Source organism: Stenella coeruleoalba, assembly GCF_951394435.1.
Source record: "Stenella coeruleoalba genome assembly, chromosome: X".
NCBI lineage: Eukaryota > Metazoa > Chordata > Mammalia > Artiodactyla > Delphinidae > Stenella > Stenella coeruleoalba.
The window spans coordinates 77721231-77740915 of record NC_137152.1 but is presented as its reverse complement, the minus strand read 5'-3'; the positions used below and the strand labels follow the sequence as shown (position 1 = coordinate 77740915).

Below are 19685 nucleotides of genomic sequence, written 5' to 3'. Positions count from 1 at the left end.
TAAAAGTCTCAAATGCCACCAGCCTTAAAATCAAATCATATCAGCCCTTTTCTTCCCTTCTATGAACAATTAGGAATGGAACAATTAAATGAGACCACAATAGAGTATTGAGAATTGAATACAGCAAATGGACCATTTACTATTTGACACAATTTGGGGTGCACTAGAAAGTACTGTGTGACTCTGCACTTTTCCAGATCCATTGATAATAAATAAGCAACTACACAATTAAATGGTAAGGCCCTGTGCTAGGTGCAGTAGGAACTTTAATAAGAGTAAGCACAGGAAGTAAAGACATTGTCCTCAAAGTGTTTATGCTGCAGGGGAAGGGATAAAGCAGGCACACAACCAAATATGATAGGAGTGGTCTACAAAAGTGATATAAAAGTTCAAAGAAATTCCCAGAGTTTTGGGTGACGCTTTCCAAAGGATGTTATACTGAGCTGATCCTTAAAGGAGATGTTTCATTGGCACAGAGGAGCAAGGGAGGGCGTTTCTGAGAGAGAATAACCTAAGTCAGCATTTCTCAACTAAGTTCCATGAACAAACTCTTCTGCAGGAGATGTTAATAGATGGTCTGAAATAAAGGGTTCTGTGGCTAAATGAGTTTGAGAAAGCTATAGGAAAAAGAGTTCGACAGGTTTCTTTAATGTAGGCCATCTCAGACCCTTTAGTATGCTAATGAAAATGATGAATCTCCAAGAGGAGAATTTCAAGCATACCAAATTTATTGGACTATGGAATGCTTTCCTCATGAAAAACCTATTAGCACCTCTGTAACTAATGTCTGGGAAATGCTGACCGAAGGAAAAGTGTGGAGACAGTAAATTCTACATGCGAAGGGAGGAGGAAAGGTGACTTAGCTGCAACAGAGGCTGGAGTTAGGGGAGCAGAGACGAGGCTGCAAAGGGGAGATAAGGGAGCCCCAGATAGAAGGCCTTCAAATTCCCGGTAAGGAGATTTTTTCTTCAATCCTGAATGCAACAGGCAACCATTGAACATATTAAAGCCTGGAGTGACAATAATCAGGGCAGTGTTTTAAGAAGATTAATTTGCAACTGACATAAAGCATGAATCTGAAGAGGAAGAGACTATAGGCATGGCAGAAAGTTCGGAAACTATTGTAATATTCCAGGCAGGAAGGAATGAGAGAGTGGCCCTGGGGGGTTCAGGGTTTTGATGCAAAGTGAGAAAAAGAGAAAGAACTGACATAATACAGTGACCAACTTAATAATCTGTCATGAGGCAGGGCGGGGAAAAGGCCAGGACAACTCCAGCTTCACAATAAAAAAAAAAAATTGGTGGTAAAATTTAAACAAATAAGAATGGAGACCAAGCTGGTTTGAGGACAGAGAAGTGACCACAAATAATAGGTTTGATTTCAACATGCAGCAGGACTTGCCCATGCGGAGATCTAATCAAGAGCTGGAAATAGACGACAAACCCAGGGGACTTGACACCTACTAAAAGGTGATATTTGAATTTATGATATTGGATGGGATATTAGTGCAAGGACATACAGAGAAAAAAGGGCAGAGGACAGAACACTGGGGAATGTCATCATTTGGAGGATGAAAACAAAGAGAAACTGAGTTCTGAGATATGTAGAAAACGAAGTCAGATGACACAAAAAAGAGAGATTGAGTGAAAAGAAATTATCAGATATTACAGATAAGTGAAAGAGGCTAAGGGTAGTAAAAGGCCGCTGCATTGGGTAATGTGGAGTTCACTGTTGACTTCTGAAGTCACTTTTCAGTAGATTGACAGAAACAGACCTAGTCAATCAACAAACACCCTACTGGGCATCTATGAGGCTAAGAACTAATCTTATGTTTCTTTATATTAATTTAAAAAATATGTTGTGTTGAGAGTATGTAATCAGCTCTAAAATTCAGACACCATAATTAAGATTTTAAGTGTATATGGGGGGTTTTCATCATAGGGAATGTAGGTGGAAATATAAAGTTTACAGATTTTGAAATTATGGTAGTCGAGATATAAAGAGATCTCAAAAAGCTTTAATGAACATTTCCACATTTCTTTTGAAAGAAAATACTATGCATCTAATTTTTCAAATCATTATGAAAATTTCATCTCAAGAAAGAGTTTTGCTTGTGTAATACATTCCATTAAAAATATTCAGGGCACTTTATGCAATGAATGCCATATTTTTATCCAAACATTAAAATGATTTATTGTCCTGGAAAATCAAATCTGTAGTTATTTCAAGTAAAATGGGAAACTACCAGAAAGTCTGCTTCTGGTCACATTTTTTCCTTCACCTAACAAGATAGTTTTCTACCTTCGAACTCAATGTGACATGACACAAAGTCTGTATCTTGTTTTATTACCTGGGTTCGAAGTTGCTGGATCTCTGTTTCAAGCTCTTTGATTTTTTCTTCTCTTTTTTGAAGCTCAGCTTGAGCTTCCTGTCGAGCTGTGAATTCTTCATCGAACTGCAATGATCACCACCATAAATGTACACTTAATAATACAGTTTTGAGAAAGCTTTAAACAACAATATGCATTAAATAAGTGGAGTGTATTTTGCTCCTTAAATTTCCCAGGCCACTCAGAAAATCAGAGCTCTTGATTATTTTATGGCAATTGAGCACCTCCGTGGGGATGGGGTGGTAGTAAAGAAGAACTATGTCCCCAGCCCAAGGTAAAAAAACCATTTTCACTTCTAAAAAAACATACTAAACAAAATTTTAAAAGGGTGGACTAAGGCTCTCTTCATATATAATGGACATTTTTGTGTTTTGTTATTGAAAGTTAGGTTTTAGAATTAATCATGTTTTTTTTTTAATGTTTCATCCCATACTTTTAAGTTTATTTAATTAGAAAACGAAACCTAAAAATTAGGAATCAAGCAGTTCAACTCTTTAAAATTATATTTAATCTTGAAAAGAGACTGTACTTTTAGAACGCTCAAACGGACATACATTAATACAAATCAGACTATTTTTATTATAATCTTAATTGTCTAGCATTCAAAAAGTGATGCTCCACAAAATCTGACAGTAGAATGATATATGCTCTAATGGCATTCTCATTCAGCTGGTTAACCAAAACACTTGTATAAAATGTCCTAAGAGGGAAAATGAGAGGTTAAATTACAGTGTGCTAAGCCAAAGAGACCATCAGAATGGTGACTATCCATTTACTGCATCCTGCCCAGCACTTACCTCAGTCAGGTGAATACCGCTCATGTCCAGCTATAGAACATTTGCCCTTTATTGTCACTGTCACTTCAAGTTATTTTAGAAGTCTATACATTATTCCAACAATGTTATTTATGTTTTTAAAAGTGATATATCTTACTGCCAAAAACTACCTTTAGAGTTTGTGGAACAAGGAAAAAGTGTGTTTACTGTTAATAAATATTCCTCCTCATAGTAGACTTGACCTTTGGAAATTATAAAATGCCATTCAGATCCAGTCTGAAGAAAGAGTGGGTAAGCAAAGTGGATAACAGTGTTTGAGTCAAACCTGCAATACTACTTAATTAATTCTTTTATTCATCTCTACTTGAGTCCTGGGAAAATGTCCCACAGAGGATGGTCCAAATCGTTTCTAATATTTACATTTCAAACTTACCCTAATCCTTCAGTATCAGCAAATGACCTTGTTTCCTAGGTCACTGAGAAGATGGAGCTTTTTTGACTTCACTAGTATCCATGTTAAGATTGATCTGATTCTGCGACTTCCCTGGTGGCGCAGTGGTTAAGATCCTGTGCTCCCAATGCAGGGGGCCTGGATTCGATCCCTGGTCAGGTAACTAGATCCCACATGCATGTCGCAACTAAGAGTCACATGCCACAACCAAGGAGCCCATGAGCCGCAATTAAGGAGCCTGCCTGCCGCAACAAAAATCTATTCTAGTAACTGCCACAACTAAGGAGCCCACCTACCACAACTAAGACCCAGAGCAACCAAATAAATAAATAAATATTTTTAAAAAATTGATCTGATTCTATACTCCCAGCCTCCTTGCCAGTGTTATCTTCTCCTGTGTGCTTCTCAAGCATGCTGTCCACACAAGCACACTACAATTTTGCTCTACAAATGGTTTATTAGTACACTTGCAGAGAGGCACACAAGGCTTCTGCTTGTAATTTAAAATGATCTTAATCTGTAAACCCATAGAGTAGGAATCAGAGAAGCCTGAGATATGTGAGCTGGAAGACTTCTTACAAGTCCACTAACCTTATTCTCTCCTTTTAAGGATGAAAAAATTAAGATCCAAGGAGAGTAAGTGGCTAAAATCACAGCTAATTAGCAGAAACACTGAGATCAGATCTTACAACTACCGCTTCTCATTCTAGCTGTCTCCCTTCATTTTTCTTTTTTTTCATTTTTTTTTTTTTACTACTTTATACTGCCTCTTAGAATCACCCAGAATAAGAGAAGGTACGCAGATAACCACTAGGAGACCATATATGTTTTCATTCTAAATGTTGGTGAGGAGAATAAAGCATCAAACACTGAAACTTCTTTTTTATTATTTCAGGACTCCTTTTCCAATAATAGATGCTTACAGAAATTTTTACCAGATAGATCATCACGATTTGCTCCAGTCTTGTGGTATCTAATCATAGTGCCAGAGAAAAAGAGATCCTAAGATTTTCAAAGGGAATTTTAAATGTGCTATTTAAAACAAGAACATTAGAAATATAAAGGTCTACTAATTGAAGTGTACAGTTTCTTTCACCAATAAAAATGACGGCTTCACACAAACATTTTGTGCTCAAGCTCTTAAAATCTATTCTAGTAACTGAAAGAGCAAAAACATTTCTTCAGATGCCCTGAAGTAACTTCAGTAATACTCTATAATTTCTAGAGTGATAGCAAAAGTGATTATCTAATCTCCAAGGTAAGTCATAACTTTGAAGAGACAGCACTATGTAAGCACTTTACCTTGCTGCCAAAAGACTCAAAACTGTAGAGCTTTTAGACTTGGGCTTCAATCCTTCTCCTTCCACCAAGAGGAGAGAAATACTATACTAATGCTTTATAGGGTCTAAAACCAAACAATGCAACTTCCGGTAGAAGCTCATAAAATTGTAGCTATGCTTTCATGAAATAAGGAAAAGACCATCTGAGATCTAAACAAAATTCAGATATTCATAAAGGTGGCATTTACATAAAGCATTACACAGAGAAAGGGGAACCTCAAATTCCACCAAGACTACATACATGGAGTAGCAGCATCACTTTAAAAATGGTAATTACAAAATTCAAAGAAGATAAGTCTAAGCAGAGAGAGACAAAGAGAAAGAAAATATTGTATCATTCTGTTTCTATCAATAGCACTGATTTAAAGAACATAACAGATAAGACTAGCTAAACATCTCCACAGTTCTCCAAGGAGCTAACTACTGTTAAGTGACAGCTGCAGGAAAGCAATGGGGGAATGTGTTTTGGTTGACCATTTCAAACTATATGCTTCCAGCAACCTAATTTTATTTCATTTATCACTTTAGTAGAATATGGTTAGTGTTTTTCTTCCATAATGGATTAAAGGTGATGAGCAGGGAACAGTAGCAACCTTATCTTATTGGGAAAGAAATCAATATTCTGTGGTGGTGTCTGAATCCAGAAACATAAAGAACTATATAACTAAAACAACATTTATAAGACCTCGCACAAGGAAACAAGGTAGAATATGTATTGTGATTAGATTTTACATTTCATAATTACGGCTAATATTTGATAAGTCTTACCTTCTTTGAAAATTCTGCTGCTTTTTGTTCACTTTCTTCAACTTTTGCCTTGTTCACACAAGAATCTATTAAGATTGATGAAAAATGATTAGAAATTATTGCATTGGATCACTAGGCAAATGACGGCTACCAGCCTATAATTCTACTATGTAAACTATCATTTTTATGTCAATTGCTGTTAGAGGGAAATTGACCTATACTGCATGTAAAACATAAACTACCAAGTTTCCTTTGTATACTAACTGAATTCAATGATGGTATCGTTGAGGCACAAAACCAAGCATCCAAGAATATATTTGACTCAATCATCATCATTTTAAAGGTATTCCATTATTTACCAACTTTAACAATTATAAAAGTCTTTAAAATTTTTTTGTAGTTTATTATGGGAGAAGAACTGCCAAAGAATCTATGCTATGCTTAAGATTATTAAAGATCTGGGACTTCCCTGGTGGTCCAGTGGTAAAGAATCCGCCTTACAAAGCAGGGGACTCGGGTCCAATCCCTCGTCAGGGAACTAAGATCCCACATGCTGCAGGGCAACTAAGCCCGCGCACCACAACTACTGAGCTCCTGTGCCTCAGCTAGAGCCCGCGTGCTGCAAACGACAGAGCCTACGTGCTCTAGAACCCGTGCGCCACAACTAAAGAGCCAACGCACCTTGGAGTCTGCACACCACAACGAGAGAAAAGAAAACCTGCACGCCACAACTCGAGAGAAGCCCACGTGATGCAGCGAAGAGCCCGCGCCACAACGAAGAGCTTGTGCCACAACAAAAGATCCCACATGCCTCAACGAAGATCCCGCATGCCACAACAAAGACCCAATGCAGCCAAAAATTTTTAAAAATAAAATAATTTTAAAAAAAAAATCAACAAGCTCATCCTAAAATATCATATTAAAAAAAAGATTGTTAAGGGTCAAAATGGCCCTTAAAATAAGGCTACAGGGGAAGATACAACAACATTCAATAATTCAGGCTTCCTAAAGAAAGATTTCACTTGAACAACTTCTGAACAGGGGCAGAATATAGTATTATGTAAATAAGAAAACAAACATCAAACTTCTCAGGTCTAATCAAACACTCCAAAATATAAATAAGTGAAGAACCTCTTTGGGGAAATATTCTCAATACTGTATACACAGTTTATTCTGTATACCTATACCTAGCCATCCTATACCTATTTATTTACCTAAAAGAAATGAAAGCATATGTTTATAACCAGAATTGTATGTGAATGCTCATAGCAGCTTTATTTATAATAGCTAAAACCAAGAAATAATCCAAATGTCCACCAACAAGTAAATGTATAAACAGGTTGTGCTACATCGATATACCGTAAAAGTACTCAGTTATGAAAACAAATGATACATGCCACTACCACAACACAAATGAACCTCAAAATAATTATGCTGAATGAAAAAAGCCAGCAAAGAAAGGACATGCTGTATGTTTCCATCTACATAAAATTTTAGAAAATAAAACTAGTCTATACCAAGAGAAGATCAGTGATTGTCTCACGATGGAGAGAAGGGGGAAGCATGGGAAGAAGACTACAAATGCAGAAATTTTAGGGGGTGACAGAGATGCTTATTATCTTTTATTTTAATTTTATTTATTTTCTTATACAGCAGGTGCTTATCAGTTATCCATTTTATACATATTAGTGTATACATGTCAATCCCAATCTCCCAATTCAGAACACCAACACCTCCCCCCGCAAACTTTCCCCAGCTGGTGTCCATACATTTGTCCTCTACATCTGTGTCTCAATTTCTGCCCTGCAAACCAGTTTGTCTGTACCATTTTTCTAGGTTCCACATATATGCGTTAATATACGATATTTGTTTTTCTCTTTCTGACTTACTTCACTCTGTATGACAGTCTCTAGATCCATCCACGTCTCTACAAATGAGCCAATTTCATTCCTTTTTATGGTCAAGTAATATTTCATTGTATATATACATATACCACATTTCTTTAACCTTTCGTCTGTCAATGGGCATTTAGGTTGCTTCCATGACCTGGTTATTGTAAATAGGGCTTCAGCGAACATTGCAGTGCATGTGTATTTTTGAATAATGGTTTTCTCTGGGTATATGCCCAGTAGTGGCATCGCCGGGTCATATGGTAATTCTATTTGTAGTTTTTTAAGGAACCTCCATACTGTTCTCCACAGTGGCTGTATCAATTTACATTCCCACCAACACTGCAAGAGGGTTCCCTTTTCTCCACACCCTCTCCAGCATTTGTTGTTTGTACATTTTCTGATGATGCCCATTCTAACTAGTGTGAGGTGACACCTCATTGTAGTTTTGATTTGCATTTCTCTAATAGTTAGTGATGTTGAGCAGCTTTTCATGTGGTTCTTGGCCATCTGTATGCCTCCTTTGGAGAAATGAGTATTTAAGTCTTCTGCCCATTTTTTGATTGCCTGTTTGTTTTTTTAATATTGAGCTGCATGAACTGTATATATATCTTGGAGATTACTCCGATGTCCACTGATTTGTTTGCAAATATTTTCTCGCATTCTGAGGGTTGACTTTTCATCTTGTCTGTAGTTTCTATTGCTTTGCAAAAGATTTTAAGTTTCATTAGGTCCCATTTGTTTATTTTTGTTTTTATTTCCATTACTCTAGGAGGTGGATCAAAAAAGATCTTGCTGTGATTTATCTCAAAGAGTGTTCTGCCTATGTTTTCCTCTAAGAGTTTGATAGTGTCTGGCTTTACATTTAGGTCTTTAATCCATTTTAAGTGTATTTTTGTGTATGGTGTTATGGAGTGTTCTAATTTCATTGTTTTACATGTAGCTGTCCAGTTTTCCCAGCACCACTTACTGAAGAGACTGTGTTTTCTCCATTGTATATCCTTGCCTCCTTTGTCATAGATCAGTAGACCATAGGTGCGTGGGTTTTTCTCTGGGCTTTCTATCCTGTTCCACTGATCTACATTAGTGTTTTTGTGCCAGTACCATAATCTCTTGATTACTGTAGCTTTGTAGTATAGTCAGTCTGAAGTCAGGGAGTCTGATTCCTCCAGCTCCGTTATTTTCCCTCAACACTGCTTTGGCTATTCGGGGTCCTTTGTGTCTCCATACAAATTTTAAGATTTTTTCTTCTAGTTCTGTAAAAAATGCCATTGGTAATTTGATAGGGATTGCACTGACTCTGTACATTGCTTTGCGTAGTACAGTCATTTTCACAATATTGATTCTTCTAATCCAAGAACATGGTATATCTCTCCATCTGTTGATATCATTTTAATATCCTTCATCAGTGCCTTATAGTTTTCTGCATCAGGTCTTTTGTCTCCCTAAGTAGGTTTATTCCTAGGTATTTTATTCTTTTTGTTGCAATGGGAAATGGGAGTGTATCCTTAAATTCTCTTTCAGATTTTTCATCATTAGTGTATAGGAATGCAAGACATCTCTGTGCATTAATTTTGTATCCTGCAACTTTACCAAATTCATTGATTAGCTCTAGTAGTTTTCTGGCGGCATCTTTAGGATTCTCTATGTACAGTATCAGGTCATCTGCAAACAGTGACAGCTTTACTTCTTCTTTTCCAATTTGTCTTCCTTTTATTTCTTTTTTTCTCTGATTACCATGGCTAGGACTTCCAAAACTATGTTGCATAATAGTGGCAAGAGTGGACATCCTTGTCTTGTTCCTGATCTTAGAGGAAATGCTTTCAGTTTTTCACCATTGAGAATGATATTAGCTGTGGGTTTGTCATATATGGCCTTTATTATGTTGAGGTAGGTTCCCTCTACACCCACTTTCTGGAGAGTTTTTCTTTTATTTTTTTTTTATTTTTTTTTTGCGGTACGTGGGCCTCTCACCGTTGTGGCCTCTCCCATTGTAGAGCACAGGCTCCAGACGTGCAGGCTCAGCGGCCACAGCTCACGGGCCCAGCCGCTCCGCGGCATGTGGGATCCTCCCGGACTGGGGCACGAACCCGTGTCCCCTGCATTGGCACGCAGACTCGCAACCACTGCGCCACCAGGGAAGCCCTCTGGAGAGTTTTTATCAAAAATCGGTGTTGAATTTTGTGAAAAGCATTTTCTGCATCTACTGAGATGATTATATGGTTTTTATTCTTCAATTTGTTAATATGGTGTATCACATTGATTGATCTGCGTATATTGAAGAATCCTTGCATCCCTGGGATAAATCCCACTTGATCATGCTGTATGATCCTTTTAAAGTCTTGTTGGATTTTGTTTGCTAGCATTTTGTTGAGGATTTTAGCATCTATATTCATCAGTGATACTGGTCTGTAATTTTCTTTATTTGTAGTGTTTTTTTCTGGTTTTGGTATCAGGGTGATGGTGGCCTTGTAGAATGAGTTTGGGAGTGTTCCTTCCTCTGCAAATTTTTGGAGGAGTTTGAGAAGGATGGGTGTTAGCTCATCTCTAAATGTTTGATAGAATTCACCTGTGAAGCCATCTGGTCCTGGACTTTTGTTTGTTGGAAGATTTTTAATCACAGTTTCAATTTCATTACTTGTGATTGGTCTGTTCATATTTTCTATTTCTTCCTGGTTCAGTCTTGGAAAGTTATACCTTTCTAAGAATTTGTCCATTTCTTCCAGACTGTCCATTTTATTGGCATACAGTTGCTTGTAGTAGTCTCTTAGGATGCTCTGTATTTCTGTGGTGTCTGTTGTAACTTCCCCTTTTTCATTTTTAATTTTATTGATTTGAGTCCTCTCTCTCTTTTTCTTGATAAGTCTGGCTAATGCTTTATGAATTTTGTTTATCTTCTCAAAGAACCAGCTTTTAGTTTTATTGATCTTTGCTATTGTTTTCTTTGTTTCTGTTTCATTTATTTCTGCTCTGATCTTTCTGATTTCTTTCCTTCTGCTAACTTTGGGTTTTCTTTGTTCTTCTTTCGATAGTTCCTTTAGGTGTAAGGTTAGATTGTTTACTTGAGATTTTACTTGTTTCTTATGGTAGGCTTGTATTGCTATAAACTTCCCTCATGTAACTGATTTTGCTGCATCCCATAGGTTATGGAGCATCGTATTTTAGTTGTCATTTGTTTCTAGGTATTGTTTGATTTCCCATTTAATTTCTTCAGTGAACTCTTCGTTATTTAGTAACATAATGTTTATCCTCCATGTGTTTGTGTTTTTGACGTTTTTTTCCCTGTGACTGATTTCTAGTCTCATAGCGTTGTGGTCAGAAAAGATGCTTGATATGATTTCAATTTTCTTAAATTTACTAAGGCATGATTTGTGACCCAAGATGTGATCTATCCTGGAAAATGTTCCATGCGCACTTGAGAAGACAGTGTAACCTGCTGTTTTTGGTTGGAATTTCTTATAAATATTAATTAAATCTATCTGGTCTACTGTGTCATTTAAAACTTGTGTTTCCTTATTAATTTTCTGTTTGGATGATCTGTCTATTGGTGTGAGGTGTTAAAGTCCCCCACAATTCTTGTGTAGCTGTCGATTTCCTCTTTTATAGCTGTTAGCAATTGCCTTATGCATTGAGATGCTCCTATGTTGGGTGCATATATATTTATAATTGTTATATCTTCTTCTTGGATTGATCCCTTGATTATTATGTAGTGTCCTTCCTTGTTTATTGTAACATTCTTTAAAGTCTATTTTATCTGATATGTGTATTGCTACTCCAGCTTTCTTTTGATTTCCATTTGCATGGAATATCTTTTTCCATCCCCTCACTTTCAGTCTGTATGTGCCCCTAGGTCTGCAGTGGGTCTCCTGTAGACAGCATACATATGGGTCTTGTGTTTGTATCTATTCAGTGAGCCTGAGCCTGGTTGGAGCATTTAATCCATTCATGTTTAAGGTAATTATCGATATGTATGTTCCTATTACCATTTTCTTAATTGTTTCAGGCTTGTTTTTGTAGGTCCTTTTCTTCTCTTGTGTTTCCCACTTAGAGAAGTTCCTTTAGTATTTGTTGTAGAGATAGTTTGGTGGTGCTGAATTCTCTTAGCTTTTGCTTATCTGTAAAGCTTTTGATTTCTCTGTCGAATCTGAATGAGATCCTTGCTGCTTAGAGTAATCTTGGTTGTAGGCCTTCCCTTTCATCACTTTCAATATGCCATGCTATTCTTTTCTGGCTTGTAGAGTTTCTGCTGAGAACGCAGCTGTTAACCTTATGGGAGTTCCCTTGTATGTTATTTTTCCCTTGTTGCTTTCAATAATTTTTCCTTGTCTTTAATTTTTGTCAATTTGATTACTATGTGTCTTGGCATGTTTCTCCTTGGGTTTATCATGCCCTGGACGCTCTGCACTTTCTGGGTTTGGGTGGCTATTTCCTTTTTTTGTTAGGAAAGTTTTCGACTATAATCTCTTCAAATATTTTCTTGGGTCCTTTCTCTCTTCTCCTTCTGGGACCCCTATAATGCCAATGTTGCTGCATTTAATGTTGTCCCAGAGGTCTCTTAGGCTGTCTTCATTTCTTTTCATTCTTTTTTCTTTATTCTATTCCATGGCAGTGAATTCCACCATTCTGTCTTCCAGGTCACTTAACCGTTCTTCTGCCTCAGTTATTCTGCTACTGATTGCTTCTAGTGTATTTTTCATTTCAGTTATTGTATTGTTCATCTCTGTTTGTTTGTTCTTTAATTCTTCTAGGTGTTTGTTCTTTAATTCTTCTAGGTCTTTGTTAAACATTTCTTGCATCTTCTAGATCTTTGCCTCCATTCTTTTTCTGAGGTCCTGAATCATCTTCACTATCATTATTCTGAATTATATTTCTGGAAGGTTGCCTATCTCAACTTCATCTAGTTGTTCTTCTGGGGTTTTATCTTGTTCCTTCATTTGGTACATAGCCCTCTGCCTTTTCATCTTGTCTATCTTTTTGTGAATGTGCTTCTTGTTCCACAGGCTGCAGGACTGTAGATTTTCTTGCTTCTGCTGTCTGCCCTCTGGTGGATGAGGCTATCTAAGGGGCTGGTGCAAGTTGCCTGATGGGAGGGGCTGGTGGTGGGTAGAGCTGGGGGTTGCTCTGGTGGGCAGAGCTCAGGAAAACTGTAATGGCTTGTCTGCTGATGGGTGGGGCTTGGTTCCCTCCCTGTTAGTTGTTTTGCCTGAGGCGACCCAACACTGGAGCATACTTTGGCTCTTTGGTGGGGCTAATGACAGACTCTGGGAGGGCTCACAGCAAGGAGTACTTCCCAGAACTTCTGCTGTCAGTGTCCTTGTCCTCAGGGCGAGACACAGCCACCCCCTGCCTCTGCAGAAGAGCCTCCAACACTAGCAGGTAGCTCTGGTTCAGTTTCCTATGGGGTCATTGCTCCTTCCCCTGGTTCCCAATGTGCACACTACTTTGTGTATGCCCTCCAAGAGTGGAGTCTCTGTTTCCCCCAACCATATTGAAGTCCTGCAGTCAAATCCCGCTAGCCTTCAAAGTCTGGTTCTCTAGGAATTCCTCCTCCTGTTGCTGGACCCCCAGGTTGGGAAGCCTGACGTGGGCCTCAGAACCTTTCCTCCAGTGGGTGGATTTCTGCGATATAAGTGTTCTCCAATTTGTGAGTCACCCACCAAGCAGTTATGGGATTTGATTTTATTGTGATTCCTCCCATCCTACTGTCTCATTGTGGCTTCTCCTTTGTCTTTGGATGTGGGATATCTTTTCTGGTGAGTTGCAGTGTCTTCCTGTGGATGACTGTTCAGCAGTTAGTTGTGATTCCAGTGCTCTCACAAGAGGGAGTGAGAGCACGTCCTTCTACTCCACCATCTTGAAATGTTTATTATCTTGACTGTGATGATGGTTTTAAACGTAGACACAAATATCAAAATTTATCAAATTTTATAATTTAAATATAGGTCATTTTTCTTATACGACGTATACCGCAATATTTTTTTCTTTGCTCTAAAGAACTTTGTGGCTGAAATAAGGTAACTAAGGAAGAAACTGGGAAATGATGAGATCAAAGCGGCACCAGATCTGTGCAGTACTGGCACTGGTTGGTAATAATTTTGATTAAAATTTCATTGGGAGAGGGACCTTGAAGATGGCTGAGGAGTAAGATGTGGAGATCACCTTCCTCCCGACAGATACATCAAAAATACATCTACATGTGGAACAACTCCTACAGAACACCTACTGAATGTTGCCAGAAAGCCTCAGACTTCCCAGAAGGCAAGAAAATCCCCAGGTAACTGGATAGGGTAAAAGAAAAAAGAAAAAAACACAGACAATAGGGACAGGACATGCACCTTTGGGAGGAAGCTGTGAATGAGAAAAAGTTTCCACCCACTATGAAGCTCCTTCACTGGCGGAGATGGGGGGTGGCGGAGGGAAGCTTCAGAGCCACAGAGGAGAGTGCAGCAACAGGGGTGCAGAGGGCAAAGTGGAGACATTCCTGCACAGAGGATCAGTGCCGACCAGCACTCACCAGCCTGAGAGGCTTGTCTGATCACCCGTTAGGGCAGGTGTGGGCGGGGAGCTGAGGCTCTGGCTTCAGAGGTCAGATCCCAGGGAGAGGACTTGGGTTGGCTTTGTGAACACAGCTTGAAGGGGGCTAGTGCACCACAGCGAGCTGGAAGGGAGTCTGGATAAAAGTCTGGACCCGCCTAAGAGACAAGAAACCACTGTTTCACAAGGAGAGGGGATTCCTTCCCTGTCTGCCCACAGAAGGCAGAGCACCGCCTAAACGAGCTCCAGAGACAGGAGTGAGCCACAGCTATCAGATCAGACACGAGACATGGGCATGAAACGCTAACACTGCTGCTGCAGCCACCAAGAATCCTGTGTGCAAGCACAGGTCGTTATCCACAGCCCCCCAGGAGCCTGTGCAGCACGCCACCGCCAGGGTCCCGTGATCCAGGACAAGTTCCCCGGGAGAACACAAGGTGCGCCTCAGGCTCCTGCAATGTCACGCTGGCTTCTGCCGCCACAGGCTCGCCCCACATTCCAATTATAACTACCATACCGCTGCCTCCCCCTTGGCCTGAATGAGAAAGAGGCACCTAATCAGCCGATGCTTTACCCCGGCCTGCCTGGGCGGAAACAGATGCCTGAGGGTGACCTACACAGACAAGTAGGGCCAAAGCAAAGCTGAACACTAGGAAATCTGAGAATAAAGAAGAGAAAGGGAAGTTTCTCAGTGCAGCCTCAGGAGCAGCGGATTAAATCCCCACCATCAACTTGATATATCCTGCTTCTGTGGAATACCTGAATAGAAAACAAACCTTCCCAAAATTGAGGCCATGGACTTTGCGAACAACTGGAGCTTGGGGTTTGCTGTTGTGACCGATTTGCTTCTGATTTTTATGTTTATCTTAGTTTAGCTGTTAGCACTTTTTATCATAGGTGGATTTCTTTATTGGTTTGGCTGCTCACTTCTTTATTCATTTAGTATTATTATTATTTTTTCTTTCTTTTTTTCTTCCTTTTCTTCTGAGCCATGTGGCTGAAAGGGTCTTCGTGCTCCGGCCTGGGGTCAGGCCTGAGACTCTGAGGTGGGAGAACAGAGTTCAGGACACTGGACGACCAGAGACCTCCCGGCCCAATGTAGTATCAACTGGAGAGAGCTCTCCCAGAGACCTCCATCTCAATGCTAAGACCCAGCTCCACCCAACGGCCAGCAAGCTCCAGTGCTGGAGCCCCATGCCAAATAACTAGCAAGACAGGAACACAACCCCAGCCATTAGCAGAGAGACTTCCTAAAATCATAATAAATTCACAGACACCCCAAAACACACCACGAGATGCGGCCCTGACCCCAGAAAGACAAAATCCAGCCCCACCCACCAAAACACAGGCAACAGTCCCCTGCACCAGAAAACCTACACAAACTACTGAACCAACCTCACTCACTGGGGTCAGGCACCAAGAACAATGGGAACTACAAACCTGCAGCCTATGAAAAGGAGACCCCAAACACAGTAAGTTAACCAAAATGAGAAGACAAAGAAATACGAAGCAGATTAAGGACAAGGTAAAAACACAAAAGGCCAAACAAATGAAGAGGAAATAGGCAGTCTACCTGAAAAAGAATTCATAGCAAGTATAGTAAAGATGATCCAAAATACTGGAAATAGAATGGAGAAAATACAAGAAACGTTTAACAAGGACCTAGAAGAAATAAAGAACAAACAATGATGAACAACACAATAAATAAAATTTAAAATTCTCTAGAAGTAATCAATAGCAGAATACCTGAGTCAGAAGAACAGATAAATGACCTGGACGATAAAACAGTGGAAATAACTACCACACAGCAGAGTAAAGAAAAAAGAATGACAAGAATTGAGGACAGTCTCAGAGACCTCTGGGACAACATTAAATGCACCAACATTCAAATTACAGGGGTCCCAGAAGAAGAAGAGAAAAAGAAAGGGACTGAGAAATATTTGAAGAGATTATAGTTGAAAACTTCCCTAATATGGGAAAGGAAATAGTCAATCAAGTCCAGGAAGCACAGAGAGTCCCATACAGGATAAATTTAAGAAGAAACATGCCAAGATACATATTAATCAAACTATCAAAAATTAAACACAAAGAAAAACATATTAAAAGCAGCAAGGGAAAAACAACAAATAACATACAAGGGAATCCCCATAAGGTTAAGAGCTGACCTTTCATCAGAAACTCTGCAAGCCAGAAGGGAGTGACAGGACATATTTAAAGTGATGAAAGGGAAAAACCTACAAGAAAGATTACCCAGCAAGGATCTCATTCAGATTTGACAGACAAAGTAAAACCATTACAGACAAGCAAAAGTTAAGTGAATTCAGCACCACCAAACTAACTTTACAACAAATGCGAAAGGAACTTCTCTAGGCAGGAAACACAAGAGAACAAAAAGACCTACAATAACAAATGCAAAACAATTAAGAAAATGGTAATAGGAACATACATATTGATAATTACCTTAAATGTAAATGGATTAAATGCTGCCACCAAAAGACACAGACTGTCTGAATGGATACAAAAACAAGACCCATATGTATGCTGTCTACAAGAGACCCACTTCAGACCTAGGGACACATACAGACTGAAAGTGACGGGATCGAAAAACATATTCCATGCAAATGGAAATCAAAACAAAGCTGGAGTAGCAATTCTCATATCAGACAAAATAGACTTTAAAATAAAGACTATTACAAAAGAAAAGCAAAACACTACATAAATGGTCAAGGGATCTATCCAAGAAGACGACATAACAGTTGTAAATATTTATGCACCCAACATAGGAGCACCTCAATACATAAGGCAAATGCTAACAGCCATAAAAGGGGAAATCAACAGTAACACAATCATAGTAGGGAACTTTAACACTCCACTTTCACCTATGGACAGATCATCCAAAATGAAAATAAATAAGGAAACACAAGCTTTAAATGACACATTAAGCAAGATGGACTTAATTAATATTTATAGGACATTCCATCCAAAAACAACAGAATACACTTTCTTCTCAAGTGCTCATGGAACATTCCCCAAGATACATCATACCTTGGGTCACAGATCAAGCGTTGGTAAGTTTAAGAAAACTGAAATCATATCAATTATCTTTTCAACCACAACATTATGAGACTAAATATCAATTACAGAAAAAAAACTGTAAAAAATACAAACACATGGAAGATAAAAAATACACTACTAAATAACCAAGAGATCACTGAAGAAATCAAAGAGGAAATCAAAAAATACCTAGAAACAAATGACAATTAAAACGTGATGACCCCAAACCTATGGGATGCAGCAAAAGCTGTTCTAAGAGGGAAGTATATCCCAGTACAAGCCTAACTCAGGAAACAAGGAAAATCTCAAATAAACAATGTAACCTCACACCTAAAGCAATTAGAGAAGGAAGAACAAAAATTCTAAAGTTAGCAGAAGGAAAGAAATCATAAAGATCAGATCAGAAATAAATGAAAAAGAAATGAAGGAAACAATAGCAAAGATCAATAAAACTAAAAGCTGGCTCTTTGGGAAGATAAACAAAATTGAAAAACCATTAGCCAGACTCATCAATAAAAAAAGAGAGAAGACTCAAATCAACAGAACTAGAAATGAAAAGGGAGAAGTAACAACTGACACTGCAGAAATACAAAGGATCATGAGAGATTACTACAAGCAATGATATGTAAATAAAATGCACAACCTGGAAGAAATGGACAAATTCTTAGAAGAGCACAACCATCCAATACTTAACCAGGAAGAAATAGAAATTACAAACGAATCAATCACAAGCACTGAAATTGAAACTGTGATTAAAAATCTTCCCACAAACAGAAGCCCAGGACCAGATGGCTTCACAGGTGAATTCTATCAAACATTTACAGAAGAGCTAACACCTATCCTTCTCAAACTCTTCCAAAATATAGCAGAGGGAGGAACACTCCCAAACTCATTCTACGAGGCCACCATCACTCTGACACCAAAACCAGACAAGGATGTCACAAAGAAAGAAACCTACAGGCCAATATCACTGATGAACATAGATGCAAAAATCCTCAACAAAATACTAGCAAACAGAATCCAACAGCACATTAAAAGGATCATACACCATGATCAGGTGGGGTTTATCCCAGGAGTGCAAGGATTCTTCAATATACACAAATCATTCAACGTGATACACCATATTAACAAACTGGATAAAAAGGATATGATAATCTCAACAGATGAAGAAAAAGCTTTTGAGAAAATTCAACACCCATTTATGATAAAAACTCTCCTGAAAGTAGGCATAGAGGGAACCTACTTCGACACAATAAAGGCCATATATGACATACTCACAGCTAACATCATTCTCAATGGTGAAAAACTGAACCCATTCCCTCTAAGATCAGGAAGCAGACAAGGTTGCCCACACTCACCACTATTATTCAACATAGTTTTGGAAGTTTTAGCCACAGCAATCAAAGAAGACAAAGACGTAAAAGGAATACAAATTGGAAAAGAAGAAGTAAAACTGTCACTGTTTGCAAGTGACATGATACTATACATAGAGAATCCTAAAGATGTCACCAGAAAACTACTAGAGCTAATCAATGAATTTGGTAAAGTAGCAGGATACAAAATTAATGCACAGAAATCTCTTGCATTCCTATACACCAATGATGAAAAATCTGAAAGAGAAATTAAGGAAACACTCCCATTTACCACTGCAACAAAAAGAATAACATACCTAGGAATAAACCTACCTAAGGAGACAAAAGACCTGTAGGCAGAAAACTATGACACTGATGAAAGAAATTAAAGAGAATACAAACAGATGGAGAGATACACCATGATCTTGGATTGGAAGAATCAACATTGTGAAAATGACTATACTACCCAAAGCAATCCAGTGATTCAATGCAATCCGTATCAAACTACCAATGGCATTTTTCACAGAAGTAGAACAAAAAATTTCACAATTTGTATGGAAACACAAAAGACCCTGAATAGCCTAAGGAATCTTGAGAAATAAAAATGGAGCTGGAGAAATTAGGCTCCCTGACTTCAGACTATACTACAAAGCTACAGTAATCAAGGCAGTATGATATTGGCACAAAAAGAGAAATATAGCTCAATGGAACAGGATAGAAAGCCCAGAGATAAACCCACACATATATGATCACCTTATCATTGATAAGAGGCAAGAACGTACAATGGAGAAAAGACAGCCTCTTCAATAAGTGGTGCTGGGAAAACTGGACAGCTACATGTAAAAGAATGATACTAGAACACTCCCTAACACCATACACAAAAATAAACTCAAAATGGATTAAAGACTTAAATGTAAGGCCAGACACTATACGACTCTTAGAGGAAAACATAGGCTGAACACTCTATGACATAAATCATAGTAAGACCCTTTGTGACCCACCTCCTAGAGGAATGGAAATAAAAACAAATGGGACCTAATGAAACTTAAAAGCTTTTGCACAGCAAAGGAAACCATAAACAAGACCACAAGACAACCCCCAGAATGGGAGAAAATATTTGCAAATGAAGCAACTGACAAAGGATTAATTTC

General features: G+C 38.5%; 1 protein-coding gene across 6 annotated transcripts in view; it reads right to left on the bottom strand.

The window, feature by feature from the left end:
- DIAPH2 (diaphanous related formin 2) overlaps positions 1 to 19685 on the bottom strand; it is an 891299-nt gene that overhangs the window by 603933 nt on the left and 267681 nt on the right. For all 6 annotated transcript variants that reach the window (XM_079910016.1, XM_079910017.1, XM_079910018.1 and 3 more), the window contains 2 exons: positions 5727 to 5791; positions 2352 to 2456 (listed from right to left, as the gene is read on the bottom strand). In XM_079910016.1, coding sequence (XP_079766142.1) covers positions 2352 to 2456; positions 5727 to 5791 — 170 coding nt within the window. The remainder of the gene's footprint in view (positions 1 to 2351; positions 2457 to 5726; positions 5792 to 19685) is intronic.